The sequence below is a fragment of the Balearica regulorum genome, chromosome 2 (genome assembly GCF_011004875.1).
Source record: "Balearica regulorum gibbericeps isolate bBalReg1 chromosome 2, bBalReg1.pri, whole genome shotgun sequence".
Taxonomy (NCBI): Eukaryota; Metazoa; Chordata; class Aves; order Gruiformes; family Gruidae; genus Balearica; species Balearica regulorum.
Genome location: NC_046185.1, coordinates 38,337,391 through 38,363,209, shown reverse-complemented (window position 1 = coordinate 38,363,209; position 25,819 = coordinate 38,337,391). Strand labels below are relative to the sequence as shown.

At 41.7% G+C, this 25,819-nt stretch overlaps 2 protein-coding genes across 6 annotated transcripts in view; both read left to right on the top strand.

The window, feature by feature from the left end:
- Window positions 1-248: 248 nt before the first annotated feature.
- On the top strand, window positions 249-24,823 carry ADHFE1 (alcohol dehydrogenase iron containing 1). Of its 5 annotated transcripts, none has more exons than XM_075743962.1 (14): window positions 250-471; window positions 975-1,012; window positions 3,358-3,401; window positions 3,571-3,624; window positions 4,863-5,017; window positions 5,177-5,373; window positions 5,778-5,855; window positions 7,000-7,105; window positions 9,388-9,540; window positions 10,681-10,779; window positions 11,749-11,827; window positions 11,980-12,076; window positions 15,227-15,384; window positions 19,101-24,823. In XM_075743962.1, the coding sequence occupies exons 1-14, from the start codon at window positions 416-418 to the stop codon at window positions 19,182-19,184; spliced, it is 1,398 nt and encodes a 465-aa protein (XP_075600077.1). In that variant the 5' UTR covers window positions 250-415; the 3' UTR covers window positions 19,185-24,823. The 5 variants fall into 5 exon arrangements, with proteins under 5 accessions (XP_075600080.1, XP_075600077.1, XP_075600081.1 ...); XM_075743963.1 differs by lacking the exon at window positions 250-471 and adding an exon at window positions 490-848; XM_075743965.1 differs by lacking the exon at window positions 15,227-15,384 and having other exon boundaries at window positions 249-471.
- The window catches only part of VXN (vexin), a 31,797-nt gene continuing 25,152 nt past the window's right edge, over window positions 19,175-25,819 (top strand). The window contains exon 1 of the mRNA XM_075743967.1: window positions 19,175-19,229. The gene's annotated coding sequence lies outside the window, so the exon portion shown is untranslated. The remainder of the gene's footprint in view (window positions 19,230-25,819) is intronic.

Sequence of the window (25,819 nt, the reverse complement as noted above, 5' to 3'; positions counted from 1 at the left end):
TTCCATAGGGCACATCTTGTACCCACTGAGCCAGAAAGCATACATTTTTTCCACACACACACCCCCCCCAATAAGTATTTTATGCTGCTGACGACGTTATTGGTGAACTTTCTCCAATAAAACCCTGGGCAGCCTAGAAGCAGCCATGAGACAACCCGAGCGGAGGTGTGGGATGTCCGGGGTGCTGCCGCTTTTCAGGCCTCCCGAGCGGATAAAGGTGTCACGGCTTCGGGGGGGGGGGGGGCGGCAGGCGTGAGGAGCTCGATCGGCACAGTTCTTATTTCAGGCCCTTGGTTTTGGTCAACTCTTGTGACTGAAAGGGGGGGTCGGGCAGCGGGTGGGAGCCCCCGCTGCCCCACCCAGGAGGAGGCGCTGGCTCGGCCCCCGGCCCGGCCGGCCCCGCAGAGCCGCGGCGATGGCGGCCGGACGGGAGCGGGTCGCCGGCCTCCTGCGGCAGCTGCAATGGGCTGCGTGAGTGCGGGCGGGCCGGAGCGGCTGAGGGGAGCTGCCGCCTCAGCGAGGGGACCGCGGCGGGTGCCGGCCTCCCCGCCCCGCTGTGCTTCCTCCCTTTATCGGCAGGTGCCGGCAGCGGGACGAGAGGCGAGGCCGGGCGGCCGCCGCGTTTTGAAAGTGGAAAGGAGCGCCCGCTCCCTCTCTGGGGGCCGTGGGAGTCTCCCACGGAGTCTCCCTAGCGCTGACCTCCCGCCTCACACGGGCACCCCACGGGCCGCCTACCGCGACCCGCCCGTGTTCTTCCGTCGGTGGGACCCCAGCTGCCCCTCCCCTGGGCCCCGGGGCTGGGCCAGGCCTCCTCACACCCCCAGGCCCTGCTGCCAGGCCGCGTAGGGGTAGGATGAACGGATGCATACAGGAGACTTTTAGGTCAGGACAGATACGTTTTTCTGCTTTAGTTTTTCATTTTAACTATGCCTTTTTTTTTCTTTTTTTCTTTTTTTTTTTACGCTTTTAACTAGATGTCGGTGCCCGAGCCATTGCCACACTTATTCCCAAGGTAAGACTTCATTTGTGTCTCCAAAATAATTCTGTAGGAGACCGTGGCCCTGTAGAGCCATACATATTGGTGTAACTTGGGCAGAGGATGCAGGTAAGAGTTAGGAAAGAGAACATTTTAAAGGATAAGGTAAGCAGTCTGTTATTTTGCAACTGTACAGTGATAGTGGTTGTTGTTAGGGAGATTCACTGTTTCCATGTAAGCCACAACTAATGCATACTGTCTGTCCTTCTTGCTGTGAGGCAAGTTGATCAGAAATTTGCTATGGCTGCTACTACTGCTGTCATCACCTGAGCCATCTCAACTTTAGGTCTGCTTTCAAGGGGAAAAGTATGTGTCTGTTACATTAGAAATGAAACAGAACACGATACGAACAAAAAGGAGCCATTCACAAAGGTCTGCTTTGGCTTAGGGAATGTAATCTCCATAGGCTTTTTATACAGTCAGTCCTGAGCACGCAGCTCACTTATGCCAGGACTGTCGAGTAAGCGCAGGAGAGCTGCACTGAGTCGCTCTGGAAGGAATGAATTTCTGCTTGCATTGATTGTAGGGAGTCTATGGGAATAGCTATCTGGGTGCTGGTCAGATGTTCTTATCTTTTAATACATCTCACGTGTTCCATGTTTAGTACTTTGAAGGTACCTAGAAGATACAATAGATATATTTTCTATAAAAATGAGTAATTTTGGCCATAATTTCAACAATGTGTAATTCTGAGTGGCTTAGTTTCATGTGCTTTACTTAAGACACTTTTTAAAGAATTACCCTTTTACATATGGAAAAGCTATATATATATGTTCAGATATTTATTTTGCCTGAGACCATTATTATACAGCAAGACAGTAGCACAGCTAAGAAATAGAATCTCATTCTTCTGCTTGTCTGCTTGATGACCTACTTGGTCAATTCAAACTACACCCTTGTTAAATAGAAGTCTTAGTTAAGAACCCTCTCTAAGTTTTAAGCAGCAATTGAGTCTATAATGTAGCAAGATTGTATCAGTTCAGTAAGTCTCTAAATAGTGGTAATTGATTTAAAAGTAGCAGAAGAAAAATGTGCATTGTGTTTCTTGACAGTGTTCTAGTAAATAATGCAATTTTTGAACTCAATAAAATTCCTCGGAAAGTTAAGTTTAGTTCAAGAATTTAACAGCAGGGCACCTATTATACCATCAGAAGGCAACAGAGTAAATGGCTTGGACATGTTCTTAGCCTGTCAAATTAATGACTAAGAGTACAGCAGACTCAAACTCCAGGAGAGGTCAAACATGTACAGCCTGGCAAGAGATGGCAATGAAAGAGCTGATAGCAGCTGGCCTGGGCTTGAATAGAAAGTGCATAAAGGAGTTTAATCTATCTGTTACTGTTGTGGGTCAGTGCTTCAGTGCACCCCAGAGTGTCTGTAAGACTCATTATCATGGCTTCAGTCATTGGATCTGAATCCACATAGCATATTTTCAATCAATATAGCAGACAGAAGGCATGACTTCAGCAGGAAGAGCTGAATGCCTCATCCGATCTTTTCTTGGAGAAGAATGGGCTGTTTCAGTTGATGTGCAGTTTGCTTCACTTTGTGGCAAAATCAGGATATGCAAGAAATGGAGAGTTTTGTGGAGATTCATGCAAGGATGACATGACAGAGGGAGGCTGTGCCTGAAATACTATCCTTATAAGTATCTTCTCTCTTCTACTAAATAAAGTTGATGGTGACACACCAATTCTTACTAAAACTCTGTTTATCATTAGCAATGCATGCAGTTTCTTAATTTTCAAGCAAGCAATTCAGTTTCACCTGCCAATTCAGGACTATGCAGAAGTAAAAAGAAGTGTAAACACCTGTCAGTATTACTCTCACACGTACAAAAGATGTTCTCTATCCAGGTGCATATGGAGGATGTCTCATGGATTTGTCTTAAAAGCTGTTCTGAAGGTTGTCATGTAGCTCCTATGCATTTGTAACACCTCTCAACCTGGATGTAGCAGCCTGTATGCTCTGCAGATACTCAGTTCTACTTACTATGTGCTGTTCTGGTTTTTGCAGACTGTCACAAATTCTCATGCAAACTTCCTGCTAACTTACACAGTTTTTATAAGAAAGACTTAATTCTTGAAAGAAGGAAAACATACTTGTTTTGCTGAATTATATGAATCAAATTAAGTACTTGGATCATTTAATCTCACAAACAACAAGGGATGAAATGGGTAACTGTTACCCAGACAAGCTAAGATGACCTGTAGAAATGTATTAGTGATTTTAAAAGCAAAGGAATCTGTCAACTCTAGCATTGAGATACAGATTGAAGTCACTTTTTGTTCCCTAATTTTACTGTTTCATTTTGATTCCAGTTCCTGAACGGCCTACCCTGGGAAATACAGACTATGCGTTTGAGGTAGATTTAATAATAAAATATATTTGATTTAAAAGTAGTATTTTGTATACTTCCAAATATGGCATTTAACAGATATTTGCATTAGTAAATATTTATATTTCACTTTGACTGCTTGGGACTAGATTCCATTTTTCCAGAAAAAAATGTTGTGGGGTTTTATTTTTTGTAGATGGCCATTTCCAACATCCGCTATGGAGAAGGAGTTACTAAAGAGATTGGCATGGTAAGCATCCATAGTGAAGGTCCATCACTGGTGAAGAGTTATTTTCTAAAGGGCTGATGGTGCTATCAATCCATTTTATAAGGGCAAGCTTATATATGGTGTGTCTGAATCTCCACTGCTCTGCAGTATGTGTAGTCATATACACCAGTGTAAAAAGGTCGGAAAATACTGTTGAGTAAAGAACAGAAGCATGTTACATCAGTGTTCCTGCGGTATACGTGAATAATCAGTGGATAATTACATTGTCGATGATTTGCTAGGATTATGCAACAATATTTTTTTCTGACAGGGAATTTAATTCAAAAAGTTTTGAATCCTGGTGACTCATCAGGATTTTCTCAAGATCATTTTTGTCTCTTCTAGTGCTCATTAAAATGAATCAGAGACTTTCTATTAAATTAGGTGGATATTCATTCAGCTCTGAGTTTGTACTGTGAAAGTGTAGGATTTTTGTTTCAGCAGTGTGAGGTGATTCTCCTGAATATTGTTCATTGTACTTTGTACCTGAATATTGTACATTGTTCCAGTTTGCCGATATCATTGAGGTTTTTTCATTTATCATTTTTCGTCTCTTTTTGGCATTTATGGCATTAACAGTTCACTTTTTTTTATTTGCACATTTGTAAAGTAAACTAGTAGTCAGATAGTAAATGAAGTTAAAACTTCTGTCTTTAAACCACATTAGGATTATTTAGAATTGCATGTATTGTATAGCTATTGTGACAATTTAGCAAAGGTTAGGATGTAGTATTATTTTTCTTTTTTGCCCTCTTATTTTGATTTTTCATCAATAAATTAATATTCAATATTAAATTTTCAAGATTTTAATGCCATGCTTTGGTAAGCAGTTAGGGGAGACCTACCCTGTGGAAAAGCCTTTCTATGTCACAGGAATTGTGTAGGAAAAAAATATTTTTAAAAAATATTTTACATTTTACTGTAGTCTTATGTGGTTCCATGTGGTTTTCACTTGTTCATCATGTTTATCATTAGTTTTCTTCTATCATAGGACTTCAACTATGTAAGTTTGGCAGCTTTATGCTGCTTTCTGCATCCTATATGTTTGTGGTTAATCATCCTAAGTTGATACTGTTTCAAAAATTTTACAATAACCAACTATTTTTAGGTTGGTTTTCTTATTATAATTAAATGATTCAGTTGATTTGGATTAGTATTTAAATAGTTCAGTGTGTGATTTTATACCACTTGTTTGTGTTTTAATGTCATTGTAATTGTAGGACCTGCAGAATCTTGGTGCTAGAAGAGTTTGTTTGATGACAGATAAAAACCTCTCCCAACTCCCTCCTGTAAATGCAGTATTGAATTCCTTGGCAAAATGTGGTATAAACTTTGAGATGTATGATAATGTCCGGGTGGAACCAACAGACGAAAGGTACTTCTGACAGTGCGCTTCACAAAGTAGCGCCTAGGCTCTTACAGCATACCTTGCACCTGTTTAAACACCTCCTTGTGACCTGTACACTGGTCTTAATAGGTAATTTCTTTATGTGCCATTTTTCTCCTAATTGGAAAGTTTTTCTTGTTTTCCAAGTTTCCTGGATGCCGTTAAATTTGCTAAAAAGGGAGAGTTCGATGCCTATGTTGCTGTTGGAGGTGGGTCTGTAATAGACACCTGCAAAGCTGCCAACCTGTATGTGTCCAGCCCTACATCGGACTTCTTGGATTATGTCAATGCTCCTGTTGGGAAAGGGAAGCCTGTCACTGTGCCCCTCAAGCCACTCATCGCAGGTAAAGCAGGGCGGGGGAGGGGGCGGTGGAGAACAAGGGCTAGGAGAAGGAGAGTCACTCTACACTCTGTATGATATTTCTGCTTAAATCAGTTTACCACAACTGTTACACCTTCCTGTGGTCTTACTTTTCTCTAGTTGTATTCAGCAGCAATTTTGCTGTTTACTTCAGTGGAAGTAAAATCACAGTTTTTTTCATTAGTTTGTCTTGTTTAGCTGAGCTTGACTCCTTTTACTGAGAAAAGAGAGCAAAGTAGCAGTTTCTCTTTGCCTTGTTGGCTTCGGATCAGGGATACCTCTGAGATTTCCTGGATTCTGTATTTTGGTGGCGTTACTAGTGTGTTTTTATTTATTTTGAAATATAACGTATTATTATTTGTTGTTATCCCCATTCTTCCTTTTAAGTTCCTACGACATCTGGAACTGGAAGTGAAACCACTGGTGTTGCCATTTTTGACTTCAAAGAACTAAAAGTAAAAACCGGTAAGATATTTTTTTGTGTCTGCTATTCAAGACAATTGCCTTTCCAATGCCTTCATTACTTCCTTGCCTTGAAAGAAAGGGATACTGCATGTCATTTCAGGTGTCATTTTATTTGATTCAACTGCTGCAGGCAAATTTGAAGAGCTTAAAGGCTTCCTCCTTGAATTAAATTTATAGCATATTAACATAATGAAATATGTTTGTAATACAGTGGATTATAGTTTGAAGGCAAAACAGGAAACTAAAATCTTTCAAGTTCTTAAATGGCAGAAAATGTTAATTGCAAAGGAAATTTCTACTTACATTCAGGGTCACCCAACTGTTCCTTATTTCCTCTGTATTTTGCTTTCTGCTTTTAAGACTTCTGTTTCTTTGTTGTGTAATTGCAACCAAATGTTCCTTTTCCTGACTTTTGAAACCTCAGGCCTGAGATGCTGTGCAACTGAGGAGCACTGTCTTCCTTTGGCCTTTTCATCCCTGGCAAATAAAGATTAGGGCTAAAACATCATCTTAAGCTTTACAGCTGTTTCAAGGTTTTAGTTCTAAACGTGTGGATTTTATACGCTATACAGTCTACAGTACTTGGGACCCAAATGGGTGTGCTAAGGAGCTCTGACCATAGCTTAGAGTTTTCTCGTCTATGTGTAGTCAATCAGTCTGTTTGTCTGTATGTCTCTCTCTCAAAGCTACATCTGTGCCTCCTTAACCATAATATGAAGGCATGATTATTACAGATGCTGAAGACAGCAATTAGCAATAGCAATTGATTGTAGACCCAAACCAGTCTTGCCCTCTGATTGTTCACAGAAGATACAAATCTAAGAATAATGTTGCAGATGCCATTCAGCCAGACGTTTTGAAAGTTTAGGCTGCTTGGGGAGGGTTACAAATGGAGAGAGAACATTGTCTCGTATAATTCATTTCAGGCAACAGTCTCAAATGATAAGAACTCTCTTACAGGAACTTAATCATCAGTAAAACAGACTCATAGATACTTCTTACTCTCCCTTCTTTCTCTTTGCTTTTATCTTCATAGTTTCAAATAATTTCCCCTCATTATTGTTATGTTTTGAACCTCAAGCTTGTCTTGTCCTATTTTGTTGCAAATAACCATTAACTCATTTTCCTTACTTACATATTGCAGGTATTGCTTCAAGAGCCATTAAACCAACCTTAGGCATCATTGATCCTTTACACACGCTGTCTATGCCTGAGCGAATAGTAGCCAACAGTGGGTTTGACGTGCTTTGGTGAGTTTTCTGTGTAGGCTGCTGCTTGAATTTATTACAGTTTTGTATTTTGACTATGATGATTGTAGAAAAAAATAGATTTTAGGAGCAGAAGAGGATGATCTTTTTTCTCCCTTTCCTGTTCTTGTTAAGGTGGTCTCCATTACACTTTCCTCTTACTTAATTTCACTGCCTCCCTGTAGTGGGTTGAACCTGGCTGGGGGCCAGATACCCACCAGAGCCACTCTATCACTCCCCTCATTCACTAGACAGAGGAGAAAAAGTATAACAGAAAGTTTATGGGTCGAGATAAGGACAGGGAGAGATCACTCACTAATTATCATCACAAGCAAAACAGACTGAACTTAGAGAGGAAATTCATCTAATTTATTACTAAGCAAAACAGAGTAGAGGAATGAGACATAAAATCAAATCTTAAAACACCTCCCCCCACCCCTCCCATCTTCCCAGGCTCAACTTCACTCCCGGCTTCAACCTCCTCCCCGCTCTCAGCAGCACGGGGAGTGGGGGTTACGGTCAGGTCATCACACGTTGTTTCTGCCACTTCTTCATCCTCAGGGGGAGGACTCCCCTCATCATTCCCCTGCTCCAGCATGGAGTCCCTCCCACGGGAGACAGTCCTTCATGAACTGCTCCAACGTGAGTCTCTCCCAGGGGGTGCAGACCTTCAGGAGCAAACTGCTCCAGTGTGGGTCCCCCACAGGGTCACAAGTCCTGTCAGCAAACCTGCTCTGGCATGAGCTCTTCTCTCCATGGGTCCACAGGTCCTGCCAGGAGCTTGCTCCAGCGCGGGCTTCCCACGGGGTCACAGCCTCCTTCAGGTGCCTCCACCTGCTCCGGCGTGGGGTCCTCCATGGGCTGCAGGAGGACAGCCTGCCTCACCATGGTCTTCACCATGGGCTGCAGGGGGATCTCTGTTCCGCTGCCTGGAGCACCTCCTGCCCCTCCTTCTGCACTGACCTTGGTGTCTGCAGAGTTTCTTACATCTTCTCACTGCTCTCTCTCTAACTGTTTTTTTCCCCTTCTTAAATATGTTATCCTAGAGGCACTGATTGGCTTGGCCTTAGACAGCAGCAGGTCCGTCTTGGAGGCAGCTGGCATTGGCTCTATCAGACACAGGGGAAGTTTCTAGCAGCTTCTCATAGAAGCCACTCCTGTAGCTGCCCCCCCCCCCCCCCCCCTTCTGCTACCAAAACCTTGCCATGCAAACCCAACACACTCCCTCAGAATGTATGGAAACAAATCACTCATTTGCAGAAATTGTGATGTTTTTGCAGTGCACTGGAGACATCATTTGCTTCCAGAATGGTTACTGTCAGGGAAGAGAGTCCAGGTGTCCCTTTTTAAGAGATCAAGTAGATGATTAATCACAATTGCAACAGCATTTAGCATGTCTCACAGACATGGCAGGGAATAGAGAACAAGGATTTGCTAATAAAAGCCACAATGTGTCAACAAAAATTTGTGAAGGCTTGTGGGATGCTGGCAGGTCTTAGCCCAATTATGACCATCTTCAGAACCTCTCGCATAATGTGCTTTTTACTTGGCACAAAATTTTCTTCATCTTAAACCTGCATAAAATGCACAGAAGTTTCTATTTGAAGGGCCAGAGCTTACTTTGCTTCTTGGTGGTGTTTATATTAAAGTAATAGATGTATAATGAAACTGTGTGATTTTTCAAGCTTGATGAAGTATCCTGCTACAGCGTCTATAATGGAATTGAGGCATTTGTTCATAAATGAAAATAGCTTGTCTGTAGTTTTGTACATCTAAATGTAGCAATGCAGGCAGTGCCCCTTCTTTATGTAGTCAGATTCACAAGTATTTGGGAGACGAGACTGTTGTCAGTTCCATTTAGCTTAAATATCATACTCCTAATTTTTTAAAGGTCAATACTATTAAAAGAAAGGTAGCTTATGATGCTTCCAGTGCTAAAGCCTCTTACGGTTCCTGTCCTACAGAAAGGAAACAGACCCATTGCAGTTGCATAGTGCTCTTCAGTAAAAGCATTGCACCCCAAGATGCCAGTTCATCCAGCCTAACTTTAAGCATGGTGTGAGCTGGTAGACAGTGACTGTTTGCCTTGTGTGCGTCTGTTAGGGAGCAAAGACCTCTGGAGGTGCCTGCCCAGCATTCTTCCAGTTGCCTATGCAATTGTATTTCTGTTCATGGCAACTGTTAAACACCAGAAGTAAGTAAGTAGAACCTGCATTCAAAGGGCAACAGGGCAGTAAAATGGAGCTCTTCCACTTAAATAATTCAGGTTTTAATCTTTCTTTTAGCCATGCTCTAGAATCGTACACAGCTCTTCCTTACGACATGCGCAGTCCCTGCCCTTCAAATCCAATCAACCGACCAGCTTACCAAGGCAGCAACCCCATCAGTGATGTTTGGGCTCTTCATGCTCTGCGCATTGTGGCTAAATATTTGAAAAGGTAGTACGTTTAACAGCCGCTCCCTTTGCAGGATGCTCGGTCTTCAGTGCCCAAAAAGGAACGCTTAGAAGAACTTGAATTTTAAGCTAGAATAAGGCAAACTACTACATTAAACTTTCGTTTTCTACTGTGGATTTCTCTTAAATAAAGAAAAAAGTTTTTCAGATAAAATTTAAAGTAAAATTAGGGTTACTAGATCATCTTGAGGAAGTGGCTTTTTAATGCCTCTGTGAATCTGTAAGTCCTCAGTTGAAGGTAGTTCAAGCTGCTCAGTTAATATGGGAGCAGCGTTCACGTATTTTTTCAAGAATCCTCTTTCCATGACAGTGTAAGAGGAATATGTAACAAACTAAAGGAAATACTGCTGGTGTAGTTTCCGTGGCCTTCAGTGTAAATTAAGATATTACACATCCATCAAGAAGGTAACCACGTGCACTTACAAATGTTCAAAATTATGCATTTACTGAAAACTAGTTCATACTTAGAAGACCTTCAACTTAGATTAAGTTTTGACTTAATTGGGAGTTGATTTTGATCCCTACTAATGAAGTTTTAGTCTGTATACGGGTTTTGTATACCATGTGCACTTCTATTAAAGACCAATGTGGGGTTTTTTTGTAAAAGGCTTTTTACAGTACCTAGCTAGTCATAGTAGTTGTTTATTGTACCTGTGGAATCTATTCATGAGAGTTTTTTTCCATGTCATCAGACTGCTTCTGTGTAGGAAGGCAAGGAACCCATCCTATTCCCACACAGATGGTGGGGTCCAGACCACCACCTAATGAGATGGTGAGAAAGCTGGAGTGATCGTGGAGCTGTACATACGGTTGCCAGAGCTCCTAAGGAGAATTGTTTAAACCACCACTGAGGGGAATATGGCTAAATTCGCTCTATTTACTTAGCTTTTGGAAAAGTGAAAGGAAACTTGCCCTTCACTGAACCAGTTTGATGTACTTACTGCTCCAGAAGCAGGATTGTTCTCTGGCTGAAGTATGACTTGATGCTATTTCCGATATGTTTATCTTGGCTTATCTTAGAGGTTTTTGTCTATCTGTCCTTAAAGAAGCCCTCTCCCTTCTCCATCCTGAATTACCAATCTGTTTGTGAATTCATTGGTACCGTTGTCTCCATGGTGCACAGAGCCATCAGAAACCCTGAAGACCGTGAAGCAAGAGCCAACATGCACCTGGCAAGTGCTTTTGCTGGTATTGGCTTTGGCAATGCTGGTGTTCATCTCTGGTGAGTACAGAAAAATGTTAACCCCATCTGAGGTCAGCTTCTAGCTAGTGTTTGTTTCAGATTGTCAAAAACCTTGCTGCCATTGTTGCTGAATATATAATAAATGTCATAGCCTGGCCTGTGATGCAGGGGGAGCTGTGTGTTGTGAGAAATTGATGGGCTCCTGGTGTTTATTTGTATGAGGATTGTGTATTCTGGCTTGTGATACTCAAATCCAATCATGTGAAAATTCCAAAATGTGGCCTTCTTTACCTTCCTTGATAGTAAAAACCATAGTTAGAAAAAACAAACAAACAAACAAAACCCAACATCAATGCTATTTAAAATATTGAATTTCATGCCAGCTGTTCTGCAGTAAGACAGCAATGAGGTAATCTTGTGCCATTCCTGAACTGATGCAATTGTCTGCAAGTTTGTCTGTGGGGTAGGCATTCAGCAGGCTGAAATGAGCTGTAATTAATATTGCAAGGTAATGTAGTTTCACCTGGGTGAAAATCTCAGAGAAGCAAAGCCTAAGCCTGAAATGTGTGGAGAAGTTACTAGCAGTCATTCTTTTCAAAGACCATCCTTTCATTCCTTTTGTTTAAGCAAATTCACTCATTAATTATACTTTAATGTTTATTTTTCTCAGGCAGTGTGATCAAGTAGTGATGCAGAATATGCTATTTTTGGCATATCTGTATTACTTTAGCAACTGTATTACTTTAGTAATCTTTCAGTCCAGTCAGTGGAGTAATATAACTTCACACTCGCAAAGTAAGGAGTTGCTGGTTTTTACAGCTAGGTCTTTAGGGTGCGGAGAAATGAGGGTTGTCTCTACCTTATATCCATACCATACACCTAAATACCTTTTCAATACATTTACCTAAGAGACTTGCACACACAAGACTGACTGCACAAGGGACTGAACACAAATTTTCCAAATACCAGGAGAGCTGCCCTAACCACTCTCTCTACTCTCTGTTCCAGCCATGGAATGTCTTACCCTATTTCTGGTTTGGTGAAAACTTATAAACCAAAGGATTATAATGTGGATCACTCTTTAGTGGTAAAATTTGATTTATCTTTCTTTTCATATTATACATTTCAGTTCTCTGTTATCTCACATGAATGAGCATTAAAACACATTGAAGTTGAAAGTACATGTCCTGTTGATATGATTTTATTCTTTTTTGGTTTTTGTTTTTTTGTTTTCCCCAGCCACATGGCCTTTCTGTGGTGCTGACATCCCCAGCAGTGTTTGCTTTCACGGCACAGATACGTCCAGAGCGGCACTTGGAAGCTGCAGAGATACTAGGTAGGAATCTCTATGGATACGAATTACTCATACAAATGGAATTCTCTCCAAAATGTCTTTTGGGCAGGAAAAAAAATTGTGCAAGCAATTGTAGTTGGTTGTTGCACGGGTTTTAAGTTTAAAAAGCAAGATTCTGGAGTCTGAGTTACATATAATGCAAACTTAGGTAGAAGAATGCTAAATTTTTGTATTGGATGATGTAGTTAGAGAAGCAACCTGGAGAAATCTGCTTCTTGGCTAGAAAACTGGACAGCTGAAGTTAACTGTAGATACGTTATGAATCAGGAGAGAGTTGCTGTGACTGGCATCTCTCTTGGTGCTTTATGGAGAGTAGTTACTTTAGAGTAGATACCATAAAACAAACCAGTACTGAGGTGCATCTGTTAGCTAAACGGAAGCATTTTGCCTAACAAATTCCCTGCTGCGGCACTGAATTAGGACAGAGTGGCGTTCTGCTCTTTTTTCCATGGCACACAACTGTGCATTTTGGTCTTTCTAATGTAGGCCTAAGCTTGTTTGTAGGTGTTGGAACTTCTCAGTGGGCAATGTCAAGGGAAAGCACGAAGTAGCTATTCTGTGAATGCATCTGTGATGGCTCAGAAGTGTGTTAATGAGCAAAGAGGCCTTTTCTGCTTCTTAGTAGAATAAAAGTAAATGCTGCAAGCTGAGAGCTCATTTAGAGATTACCTTTTCATACAGTGCTTTGTTATCTGTGCAACACATCACTGGAAGGTGTCCTTTAGAAAGGATACCTCTTCACTGCACCCCCAGCATGACTGTGTGTAATCTTGGAGCTGTTAGCAGACTAGCTGTGACTGCATGGCTCTGCAGTGGGTTAATTTATTTATATCTAAGGTCAGGTTTTTTGTCTGCGCTAGACTGTGTTGTAGCTAAACTGTTGCTCATACCCATGCTCACTAATAAGCAATCACAGTTATGAGCGTAGCAGTGTAGAGAGTAGAGAGAAAGTGGTTAGGGCAACTCTCCTGGCATTTGGAAAATTCGTGTTTAGTACCTTGTATGGTCAGCCTTCTGTATGCAAGTCACAGCTGTCCGGTCACATAACTTATACAAGAAAGTTGTACATCTGAAAGCATTGTGAGTTTCAAGAAAGAGTGGGACTTTTATAGACAATGAAAATATCCCAGTATTTTAAAGAGGGTGTAAAACACATGGCTGGAAAAACTATATTGGGGGAAATTCCATTTATTTTATAAATGTTGGCTCTGAGGTTTGTTCAGCCTTCTTCCGAAGTATGTGGTCCTGCCTGTGGTCAAAACCAGAACACAAACATAATTGGAATCATATAGAAAGCTACAAAATGTCTGTGTTCCTATAGCAGTAACACACAACTCAAAGTGGACTAAGAAAATGTTTCTGGATAACTGGCCAGCACAGCATATCAGAGAATTTGAATGCTAGCTCCTTGATTTTAAAACAAGTGGTTGAAAAGCAGTTCCTTTAGGTTTTGTGGTATGAGCTGCTGACATAAATTCTGTCTCTAAAAGCTCTGTTAATTTTCTCAATAGAAATTTAAACTATGATATTTTCTGTCTTGCTATAAAAGGACTCTGCCGAAAACATGTCACCTGGAATTGAATTTGTAGATTCCTACCTGGGGTGTTTACTTCTGATTCCAGGCCAGAGTCCAACTGACTACAGTAGTTGATTCAAATCTGTCATGTTGCCAAATGCAATGACTGGGAAGGTATTTTATGACATGAAGCAGATTACTAAATAGTTATGTTGTGTGTATGTACAGCTGTGAATTTGAGTACAGCCAGAAAAAGCTTAATACCTCCCTAGGTGGATTCTTAAACAGTTGAAATAGGTGTGTGTGTGGCCAGAAGTTTTCTAAGTGCAATCAAAGACTGATGTATCCTTTAGGTTGAGCAAAAAGAAGTACTAGATCTATAGCAATATTTTAAAACTGACCTTCACATTTACTGACCTTTTTTTTTCCCCTCCTCCCTTTCCCTTTTACTTTACTATCTGAAGATACTGGATTTATGTCCCAGTTTATCCTGGGTTTTGCTGTAGAGGAGTAACTCGGACTACATGGCATAGTCCCAGTAGCATAAGACTTCGTACAAGACTCTGTCATACCTTATTTATCAATTTCTCCCGAACGTTATCTACTACAGTACTGCCAGTCTTACTACCCAAATATCTGAGCTCCTCAAATGAGCTTGTTGGTCTCCTGTTCACTTAACCCCCTTTGAATGTCACACTGAACTGTGTGAGGATCACAGAAAATATTTTTCCTTTAGCTATGTTGTGCTCTTATTCATCTCTCAGTATGGCACTTAGACCTAGCATAGTTCTGGTGTAACATCATTGAGGTTACACAGAGAACAAATTTAGCTCAGCTTACTTTGAAAAAAATCATATGAAGGAACCTGTGTCATCTATCTGGACACGTTTTTATTATTACTTTTAAATAAGTCCTGACCATTCATTGAAGAAGGGAAAGCAAGCTGTTCTGTAAGAAATATTGGTAATCTTTCCTTTTTTATTGCTGCTTTTATTACTGCTCAGTAGATGTTTCAAAGATACCGGTTCTTCCTCTTCAGTTCTACATTATCCTACACAAGTCAGCACATATTCAAATACCAGCAAGTTTAGGATTTACTTAACCCCTTGAACGCTGCCCTGCCAACTCCTGTCTTTCCCAGCCTGCATGTTCTAGTCCGCTCTTTGAATGTGCAGTTGAACAGAATAGGTAGTGGTTTCCATGTCCTCTAGATGTCAGCAAACTCAAGGCCTTAAAATAAAGTTAGCATTTGGCACACTATCCACAAAAATAAATACCATTGACGTTCATGCGTTAGCTTCTTTCCTCCCAGCAGTTAGTCAGACTGAAAAGTGCTTCTCGCTGTAAGCACAGAGGGAAAGGAAGTTAACATCATGTGGCAGTTAGTCTTTCTGGCAGCAGTTACCTGCTTCTCCTGATCTTGTTTTATTTCACCTTTTACAAACTATACCAACTGTAAAATGAAGACTGATTCCTCTTTTTACTTCGTGTTGCTCTTAGGGCAGTGACTGTTCTGTATGGCTATGTATTCAGCTGATATTATGATTAAATTAAGTCCAGAACAGGCTTCCTCCGCTCTCTCCACCCTACAGTCAAGGCATTATGTCTTATTTTAGGAGCTGACATCCGCACTGCCAGAATCAAAGATGCGGGGTTTATTTTGGCAGACACGCTCCGGAAATTCCTATTTGATCTGAATGTTGATGATGGCTTAGCTGCAATTGGTTATTCTAAAGCAGACATCCCTGCATTAGTCAAAGGCACTCTGCCTCAGGTAAGACAGAAAGCAAAACAGGTTTTCTTGTCAAATAAAATAGAACAGATTTTTGAAAAAACAGAACTGTTTCTTTTCAAGCAAATATTATTTCTAATCCTACATGAAAGCAATTAAAATGGAGAAAATGGAGAAAATTAGTCAACTGTATTTTGTTTCTCTGCACAGTTTACATTTTTCTTTTCAGTGAGTTGGAGCGCATGCTGCAGTCTGTTCTTTGCATGGATTAAGAAAGAATGGCTAAGTGTTTGGTTGTGGTTTTTTTAAACGTCACATTTTTAAAAAAGAGGATGTTTTTCATAGACCTTTGATCTTTGTAGAAGGTACTGCTTTTTCATAACTATCTCTGTTAATTATTTATGCAGGATGGGTTATAGATTAAAGCCTTAATACCAAGTGCTATCTGGTAAGAACGATTCAGCTCACTTTGTATTAAACTTTTCCATATTGAGAAGTTGCACTTTTCTTCCCAGATGGCTTTTTTGTTCTATTGACCCCCATCAGAATTTGAAATAAGGTCCCGTGGGATGATATAGATTAAATTTGTAATACCCTTTGTTGTTTCAGTGCTCACAAAGACACTGCAAAAAGCAACACACCACTCCAAAAGCAAAATCTAGTGTCAGTTTGATTCATATGCTATGGACTGTTTTGTCTACTTAGGATTTATTTCCACCAAGTAGCAAGGGAAATAAACACTACAGAGAAAATGAAAATTTTGTAGGCTGAAAGGTTATTTGCTTTTTACAGCAGTACCTCTTACCACGTTTAGTTCTTCTCACTCATAAATCTTAGAGCAACTTAGAACATAAATATTAACATTCCTGTTTTATACCTGAGAAAATGGCACAAAGGTGCAACTATTTAGGATCACACACCATGGAGCAGTGGCAAAGCCAGGAAGAAAACTAAGGTCTCTGAGCGCCTATCATATAGGTTATGCATGTAAATTGTTATGGGGCATTTTGGAGGTTTGTTTTGATAATTATGTTCCTTTAAAACAATTGGGTTTAGGTCATCACAAGCACATCATCTCACTGAAAGCATGTTTTGCATAGCTGGGGAACGTTCTTCACCAAAAGATGTTGACGGGTTGGTTTGTTTATTTGTTAGCTTAGCTCAAATTGACTTTTAATTCATTTACTGTCATCTCACGGCATTGATGATTAATTGTACTGTGTAAAATGAGATGACCTAATAGTTTCTCAAACCTCATTTTTGTATATGAGATGTAGCACAATGAAAATGTATTAGCCTTCCCTAATAGTCCATTGTTACCCACAGAGGTAATCCATGCAGTTTAATCTTTGGTATATTTTTTCTTTTCATATTGCAATCGGTTTTCTTTGGAATACAGCACTGACCCATTCACATCAGCAAGGCAGTGTGGTGCAGCGGTGACAGCACTAATAACTGTGTGGGCTGAATTCCACACTGTGAAGTGCAGGCTGCAGGAAAACAAAAGTTATCTACTCTATCTGCCAGGATTTGGGGTGGGAACTCTACTGGGACAAACATTTATACTTTAAGTTAAAACAGAATTTTATTTTCCTTTCTAAGTGAGTCTGTTGAAATCGATCCTGTTTACAGACAGCAGTGAGTGTAGCAAAGAAGATGCTGTCCCAAGGTCTAAGGTGGCCAGCCCTGTGATGGTGTTTGGGAGGAGATGGGGAGGACTGAAAATGTGAGATGGTGGAAGCCCACCCACCCCCTGGAGACATCCCAGAGGCAGCTACAGTGGGGCTGAGCCGCTGGTGAGCTAGGAGTTGCTCATTTTTGGCACTAGACCAGAATGGACTGAGTCAGACTGGGTGTGCTGGGGCCTTGCTGTCTGGGCACCAGCAAATATCAGCAGGCCTGTGCAGAGGGAGTGCTCTGGTGCCTTTGTGTCAAGGCAGGCAGGAGGAGCATCTGTTTGCAACCTTCTGTCAATATAGCTGGGAAATGCTACAATCTGTCAGGGTGATCATCTCCTGTCACCCCATGCAACTTTACAGATAACTCTGTGCATCTCAGTGCACAGGGCTACAAAACTGTGATTTGGCCCAAAGTGTCCTAATATAAGACTGATGAATTTACTGAGTGCTTGAGTACTGAGTTGTTATATTTTGCATATTGTGAGTCTGAAAAAAACAACATACTTTTGCCCTAGTGCTGTTTGAATTTTCCATTTCGTTTCAAAACTGCACAGAAGAATCTTAGCCTTTTCTTTGGCTGGGTATGTGTGCGTAGCAGCGCTGGTCAGGGATGGGGAAAGAGGTACCATTTGATTGCTGCTGCTGCACCAGCGAAGCTTCTCATGTAGGTGAAGTTATGCACACAAAGCTGCACTTTTCAGACTCATCACAAGCCATGCTAACATGCTGAGCACGATGATAAAGTGTGAATATCTCACAGCTGACTTCCTCACCATGCTAGACCAGTATTTCACGTGTTAAGTTCACAGCACGGTGGCATCTCTTGCTGTGTAACCACATCCAGCCTATTGGCAAATCGCAGCCCTGTGGGTTGTGAGGGCAGCGTTGCGCTGCAGCATTGTGCTGGGCAGGGGCGTGTGCTCCGTTCTGGAGGGTGTCTGAGCTGAGCCTCACCGTGTCCGTCCGTCCCCCCCCCCGAGGCAGGGGGCTGGAGGAGCCCCTTGCAGAGCATCCCTCCTGGTGCGTGAGGCAAGGGCCCTAGCAAATGACATACACTGTCTCACGTGTGAAAAAGGAGAGGGGGGGGAAATTTAGAGCTTTTACTGGGACAGCTTCTTGCACAAGAGAGGTGTTGAAACAGGTTGCAGCAGAAGAAACTCCATCTTGCCAAAGTACACCATGTTAATCTAAAGATAACGCGTTCCTAGTGTAGGCCTGGCCTCTGTCTTTGCAGATGTTTGTAACTCTTCCCAATCTTTCAATAAATGTTAAAGTGGTTGATTGTTGAAAGCATAAAAGTATTATCATAACCAGTACAAGTACATTAATGTTAGGCCCTTTCATCTGAGTTTCTGCAGTAACAGAATACCTGCACTAATACAGCTCCTCATCCTCAGTAGCATGGGACTTTCTGAATTGCCATTCCTGCCTTTGTGGTTATTTTGTCAAGCAGAGCAGTGAAGCGTGTACCTGAGTTTCAGTCGGTGGGACTTCAGCACCCGAAAATTCTGTTGAATCACTGTCCAAATGAAGACCAACCACAACTATTTTGTGTTCTGATTCCAAAGTGTCAGGCTATTTACTAAGCAGTTTTACTACTGTCCCTTGCTGTGTCTCTTTTTTTGTAGCCTGAGTTGCAAGCACTATTTACTCTCCCCATCTATGGCAGTTCTTAGGCTTTGAGAGATGTTGTATTTTGAAAATCTCGGTCCCTAAAAATTGACCTCCTAGTTCCAGTGCTGGCAAATGAATTTTAAAATGGACTGTGTTCCCAGGATACTACCCACTGCTGTACTGAAATCTGTGACTGACAAGACCTGTGTTTGAAGTACTTGACTTTGCAACTGAACTGCATTTTAATCTTGGTTCTGTGTATTTAATTATAGGCAATTTAAACTAATATATTCTTGAAAGTACTGTACAGCTGATGATGCTTCAACCTTAATTACTTGATTACTTATTTGCAAAACCTTGTTATTCTCTGTGAAGGACATTAGTACAAAGGCACATAGTTCAGCTACTGTTTGATTTAATTTTATTGGGAACCTTCTGTAATCCATTTTTTCTTAAATTTTGCAGGAGAGAGTGACTAAACTATCACCACGTCCCCATACAGAAGAAGACTTATCCACTCTCTTTGAGGCTTCCTTGAAGCTTTATTAGGTTCAACATTTTGTTTGGAAAAGTGTGCTTTATTCTAACACAAAGGTAATTTCTTACAGATATGGGGCTGAATTTGTTTAGAGAATGGAAGAACTTGTGTGTCTTTGACTTTGGTGCCATTGTACACTGCCAAAAGGTCAAGTAATTAATCTTTAACTAAATAGTGCTCTGAAGTGAAGGCTTGACTGTGGGTTTTTTTCTTGCTCAGTAGTCAGTGGTATTAACTTGCATAAAAGTTGGAGCAGACTTCTCACTTTACTGAAGGCTTTCTTGTGCTTTAGAGGTGGTCAAAGGTAGAAAAATGTTTTAAGGGATATTCCAAAATATTTTACAAATTATGGTTTTTATTAAAACTGTGATTTTGTTTTTAAAAAGTCATGCTATTTAAGAAATAACTGGGAATTTTTAAATAGGGAAGGGGAGTTACCTTGGGGAGAATGTCAGCTTGATGTATTCTGTTTTTTTTTACCATCTGGCTTCACTGAGAAGGCTATTGAACTGGGGTACTTTTTGTTGCTTGATTAAGAAAAAAACCTACACACTTCATACATGTTTGGAAAAGGCTTCCTGGAAGTTTACTTTGGGTTAAAATTTTGACAAGTATAGTCAGGTATTTATCTTTCTTTTTAAGATCTATATGAAGCATTTATAGGAGGAGCAAAACCAGAGTAAAGTATGGTCACACACTCAACAGGAACCACGTAATGGCAAGACATCATCCATTATGGTCACTTTGTCCCTGTGGAGGCAACGGCTCCCTTTTCCTCCTGCATTCTGTGGAAAGAAACTATCAACTGTATCTTGCTTCTCTGTGAAGCTATTGCTTCTGCTGAGCTCCTGCAGGTGCTGTCACTCTGAGCACAGCCACCACCTTAAGGAAGTGGCAGTGTGCTGTGGTTCAATATTGAAAAGTGGTGGTGTAGCATATGGCTGCACAGTGCCCCGCTGGGAGAGCTGGTTAAACGTGGGAATGAGTGTGCACGCTCAGAGCAGTTAACCAGCTGGTTGACTGTCAACTGAGAAAGGGAAGTGGGAAAGGGAGAAATGAAACTAAAATTTTAATACTATTATTCTTTTTTTAAAAAGTGCACATGATTGTGTGTACAGTTCATTTAAATCAGATTCTGCTTCACAAAACCCTTTCAGCATCATGCAGCTACCACAGCACCAGACAAATGCAAGAACCACCACAAAACCTCTGTTGTGCTTGTTTCTTTCTGGTAGGGAGGGAGCACTTTTCAGTCATGCTCTTGAAGTAGAAGACCTTTGCATTCTTGTGTTTGTCTGATACAGTTAGTGCCATACTAGAATCTGAGGACAGATGTGTACTGGATATTGACATTGGATCTGTTTTAATGCCCCATTAAAATAGGTGGATGGATACTGGTTGAACACTGGAAACTTTCTTTTTTAACTACAGAATGGGTTTAGTGGCCATAGGGACTGTACTGCCTCAGCCCATGCTGGGGGACATACTTGATTTCCATGTCCTTCTGAATGTTGTCCTCTGCTGAAATTGCCTGCAAGAACCTCTGTCATGATGGCTGATGTTGTAATAGCAAGAGGCAAGGGATTCACTTTATTGTATTGTGCAAAGCTGCCATGTCTGAAAAAAAAACCCCACCTTTTTGTCAAACCTTTTTGTATATAATCTTTTGGCCTGTTTCATCTTTCCACTCCCATTTTTCTGCAGGCCTGAAGAGAGAATCTTTTTTCCAGGAGCCTAATTCATGGCAGCCATGCTGTGTTTGGGGAGAATATACTTTGTGAAGAGCACCCGGGTTTCATCACTGCAGCAGAGCACTTTGATGGGCTAGTCAGGAATGTATGGTATTTCCTTCCAGCACACTTTTTATTTGCCATTTGTGCCAATATGGCAGTTATTAGCAGGTTGCATTTTCAACTGACAGAACCTCGCACTTAACTTGCCATACCAGGTAACCCAGACCTCTTGCTAGTTTTTAAATTAAGTCTCACAGCTCCCCTCTGATATAGTAGGTTTTATCCATATTTTGTAGATGAGACAAAGGGTTTGATGTAATACCTAACCCAACATAAGCAGATGGTGCTGTAAGGAGGGCCATTTCTGTTTCCCACACTCCTTCGGCAGCATCAGGGTCTTTGGCTTAAACCAGTTGTGAAATCTCACTCATGGACATCAGCTACACAAGTGTTCTCCCTCCACCAATTATTAGTTACTGTTGGAAATTTTCTGAGGAAAAATCAAGGGAGTTCAAGTGGCCCCACTGTGCTGTCTTTCAAACAGCGATGGTGTGATGGGGTCACGCCCTGGCTCCCAGGCAATGGTAGTGTTATTCACAACTGAAGAGTTAACAGGGTTTTTTCATGTATTATCTTACAAAATTACTCTGTACTGAGACAACCTTGTTGGTCAAATATATCTGTATCTTTGAAAATGCCTATTTTGTGCACATCAGCCTGGCATTTGTATGGGGAGCTGGGGTGAGTAATTACACTCACTGTAATTGTGAGTGGCCAACAGTGGCTGGGCACCTGTGTGAAATCTGGGCAGCTTGTTCTTGTGGTTCCTGTTACTGCTCTGTTACTCAAGCCCTCCGTGATGGATCTGTTATTGCCTTTAGATGATACTGAAATTCAAATAACAAATAATATTGTACTTGCTGTAAACACAAGCTTGTTTGAAAGAGCGGAGTTTAACTGTCATGTTAACTTCAATCCTGTAAAGTAACTGTGAAGCAAAACCATTCAGAGACAGTGGGCTTTCACTAGCTTCACAGACCATGATGATTCCTCCTGCCTGGTGAGGTTGGTGCTGTGCAGACAAAACCATTGTATTGTGGGTGACAACCGAGAGCAATGGTAGAGACTTTCCAGAAATAAAAGCATCCAAACTGCTGCACAGTATTTCTGTGAACATTTAAGCTGATTTCTGCATGCCTTGCTCTGTGTAATCAGTGCATAGTTACAGCATTGTCATGAAATATGTAATAATACTTATTAATCCTTGTATGTCCTACTTGTTAGGAGTAGGACTTGCTTGAGTCCCTCTAGTTCCTTGTGGAGTCAGAGACTTACTTTCTGCCTTAAACATCTGTAACTATCTAAAAGGATTTTTCAGTCTTTATATAAAAAAGAACAAATGCCCAGTTTATCTAGACCATGGGTTTTAAATAGGTTTTAAGTAAGCATAAATGGCAGCTATTCAGTCATGAGAGGAGAATGGTTTGAAGAGGCTTTAGGGACTCCTGTTACAGTAGGAGTTACCATGTTCACAACGTTGACCTGCTACTTCTCTCCCCTAGTCCTGTATTCTCCGAGTTGTGTGCAGGCAAACACAAACCACCCCCTGGCCCATCTGGTTACTCCCTCAATCCCTCTGCAGTGATAAGGTTAGCTTTGGGGAGCAAGTATGAACAAGTGCACATACAGTGCTGGTGAAAATAGTTTACCAGCGGGTATAGTTTTGCCTGGAGTACAAAACGGAAAGCCCGCTCCCCTCACAAGGTACTGCCAGCTCGCAGGGTTGCTGCTTGGCATCAGTAGAAATGAGGGCAGCTGGTACAATTGTTTGTCCAGCCTCTCTTTTCCCTTGCCTCTTCCCATTCCAGTGCTGATTTTCCCAGCAGTTAAAAAGAGAATGAAGCGAAAAATATGGAACCAACGTGCTTAAATCTGGAGGAACTCTCACCATCATCCTGTGTGAATAAACTTGGAAGAAACCACAGCTAGGTTGGTGCGTATGCTCCATCTTCACTTCAAGGCAATGTGCCAGGGCTGTCCTCTGTCTCGTGGTTGGCTTTCCATCCCCTCGAGACCTGAAACATGGGTGAGAAGGAGTGATGGTTAAGAGACACGGCCAAGCTATGTCTAGGCGCTCTCTGTTCCCCCGAGTAAATCTGCTTAAGCACCACAGTGCTCCAGGACACGTGCGGTATACCTTGGCTTCAACAGCTCCAACCTAATAAATCCCTCTCTGCATTAAGCGTGTCTGTGCAGAAGGGACAAGGGCAACCTGATGCAATGTAGCAGGAGGCCTAAAGGTGCGGTCTCCGTTTTTCCTCAGACCATCCCTGTATGCTTCCTAAATAAAAAGGAACTTAATTTAAATTCAAACACGAGGTAGTGAATACAGAAAGTGACATGACCGTTTTCCTGATCTGTCCAGGAGCTGTAGCTCTCACAGCTGTATGCAGACTGCTTGTCTGCCGCAGTGTCAGCCCTGGCCAGTGAGAAGAGGGTCTCCCACACCTACACCGGCCACCTGCAGAAGAGGTTCCTCTGTGAGCAATGGTGTGGTGGGACTGACAGTGACTGAAGGTCTCAGCTCTCGTTGCTCATGAATTTTTTTTGTTCCCTGGGCAGTTACCTTTGTACTTACCTGCAGTGTACATATGAGAAATCACCCAGGCTCAGTTTGTTACAAAATGTTTAGTGCATATTTTTTGTGTTTACTTGACCATGAAATAAGCAGAAGCTTCTACTCTTGCTCTGAATTTCTCAGTGAAACAGACAAGAAAACCCCAAAACCTGGCCTACCATTAGGAAGGCTGCAGTTCCCTTAGATGCAGCATTTCTGAATGCAGTTTTATATTTTGCCAGTTCTAGACTCCCATTAAATAACCCACCAAAATGCCATTCATTTTCTTTTTTTCCCCATTGTGCTGAAACAGCTGCCATGAGTGAGTTGGTAGAAAACGTTTTACAGCCAAATAACAACAATAAGAGGAAGAACCATTTGACACAGCTCAATGGAATGTTAATCAGGGTCTTGAGTTAACTACTTTCCTAGTAACAGGAGGGGGGACGAAAAAATACTTTCAGTCTTTGGTTTAATTTGAAAAATTACACGTACTTGGTTTTCAGAGAACTTTAAATACAACAAATGGCAGCAGGTATTTTCCTTATTTCTCTGAACGTGGGAATTAAAGGGGGGAAGTTAATGCACATCTGTGAGGTGGCACAGTTAAGTGAAGGCGGGGGAAATGTGACACGTATTCTTTGGAGAGCCATGTTAATTCACGTTACGCTGTAGAGCCACAGAGCTTGGTTCTGCCACCATGTACCCTAGCAGCGCATACGCCACCAAGTCAACTGAGCAGCACCAGAATGATGGCTGTGCCCATGCTGTTGTCTGAGCTCTGGTAAATGTTTAATTTAATCTAATACTACTGTATCATGAAATATATATATATCATAGCACAAACACTGGTTTATTGATGTGGAACTTTTCCTCTGTGTTCCGTGACTTGCAGTGACTTTCACCTACTTGAACAATGCACTTGTGCTTTTCCTGGGGTATGCCATTTGGATGTTTGACCATACAGCCTTAAATTAGCAACTTGACATTGAAATGCTGATTTACACCTGCAGTCAAATGGGTAACACAGTTAAAGACTGATCATCAGCGGCTCCAATACGATATCGCTTCATTCTGTGGCATTGTCCCTTGCCTTTATGGGATTTAAGGACGCTATTGTGTGGGATTGTTGGTATGGCTATGGACACAGCTGTGGGGGGCTGACGCTGTGTGTGGACTTTGTCATCTATCTAACAACTGACATCACTTTTGAAAAATCGCTGTGATTGGATGTTTAAGTGTTGCTGTATATTTTATGATAGCATTGGAAATAAAGATACTTTTTTGCTGGCATAAAAAACAGTATTAAATAACTTGCCCTTCTGACCTTTTCACCTTAAGGAAGATTAATGGTCATTTAGATCAGAACTTCCCCCCTGATCAGGAGTCTGAAAGCTTCGGGGATTCAGACAGACAAAGTCTTTTCACCTCTAGGTCACCAGCACAGACTTGTGGTGTCTCTCTAGTGACCATTAGATGGTTGCTCAGTAGTTTATGCGCAAGAGTTGGTGGTCGTAATCCATTTTCCAATGGACAGGTCCCTGCCTCGTGAAAGCTGTCACTGCCGTGAGAAATGGGAATTGACATGAACAGAGCCTGAATTGCATTTGCCTTGCACTACTAAAATCTCAGAGCCTCTGTAACACTTGTTTCAGCGCATCAGTCCTTCTCCAGAGTCGTCTTTCCAAGCCAGGAAGGGTTGGAGCTGTGTCCGTGCTGTGCTGTGAGTGGTGGCGTGTCGGTGTTCCCTCCTGGAGGCTGTAGCCTCTGCTCCCGCTTCTGGAGCAGGCGGGTCCTGTTCAGACACACTCACAGTGGTGCCACTCGCATTTCTGGCAGTTAGGACCTCCTAGAAGAACACGTCCCACGCCCTTCATGTACCTGTCTCCCAAGTTTAGTTCCTAGTGTGGTCAAGCTGATGTATTTCATACCTACTGTATTGGTGTTTTAAATGGAAGTCCTCAGATTAGGACTACTCAGTTGGTAAAACTGAGCACAGAGCTGGGGGGGAAGATTTTGATAGTAAAGTAACCATTTGTGACTGCTTATGTCAGAAATGATAATGTTGCCAACTGCAAAGCACAGTTCAGGGATCTACCCAACAGCTGAGCTAAAAACGCCAACCTGCTGAGTGAAAGCACCATGGGTTGGCTGATGGGTGCTAAAGGTCTAAGCATGCCCTTCACTGGAGACATCTGCATGTGCATAGCAAACAAGGCATGGGTAAAAAAACCTGACGTGTGTGCAGACATACGCATACAGTTGCTTGCAGCTGAGGCATCGAGCCTGAATATAT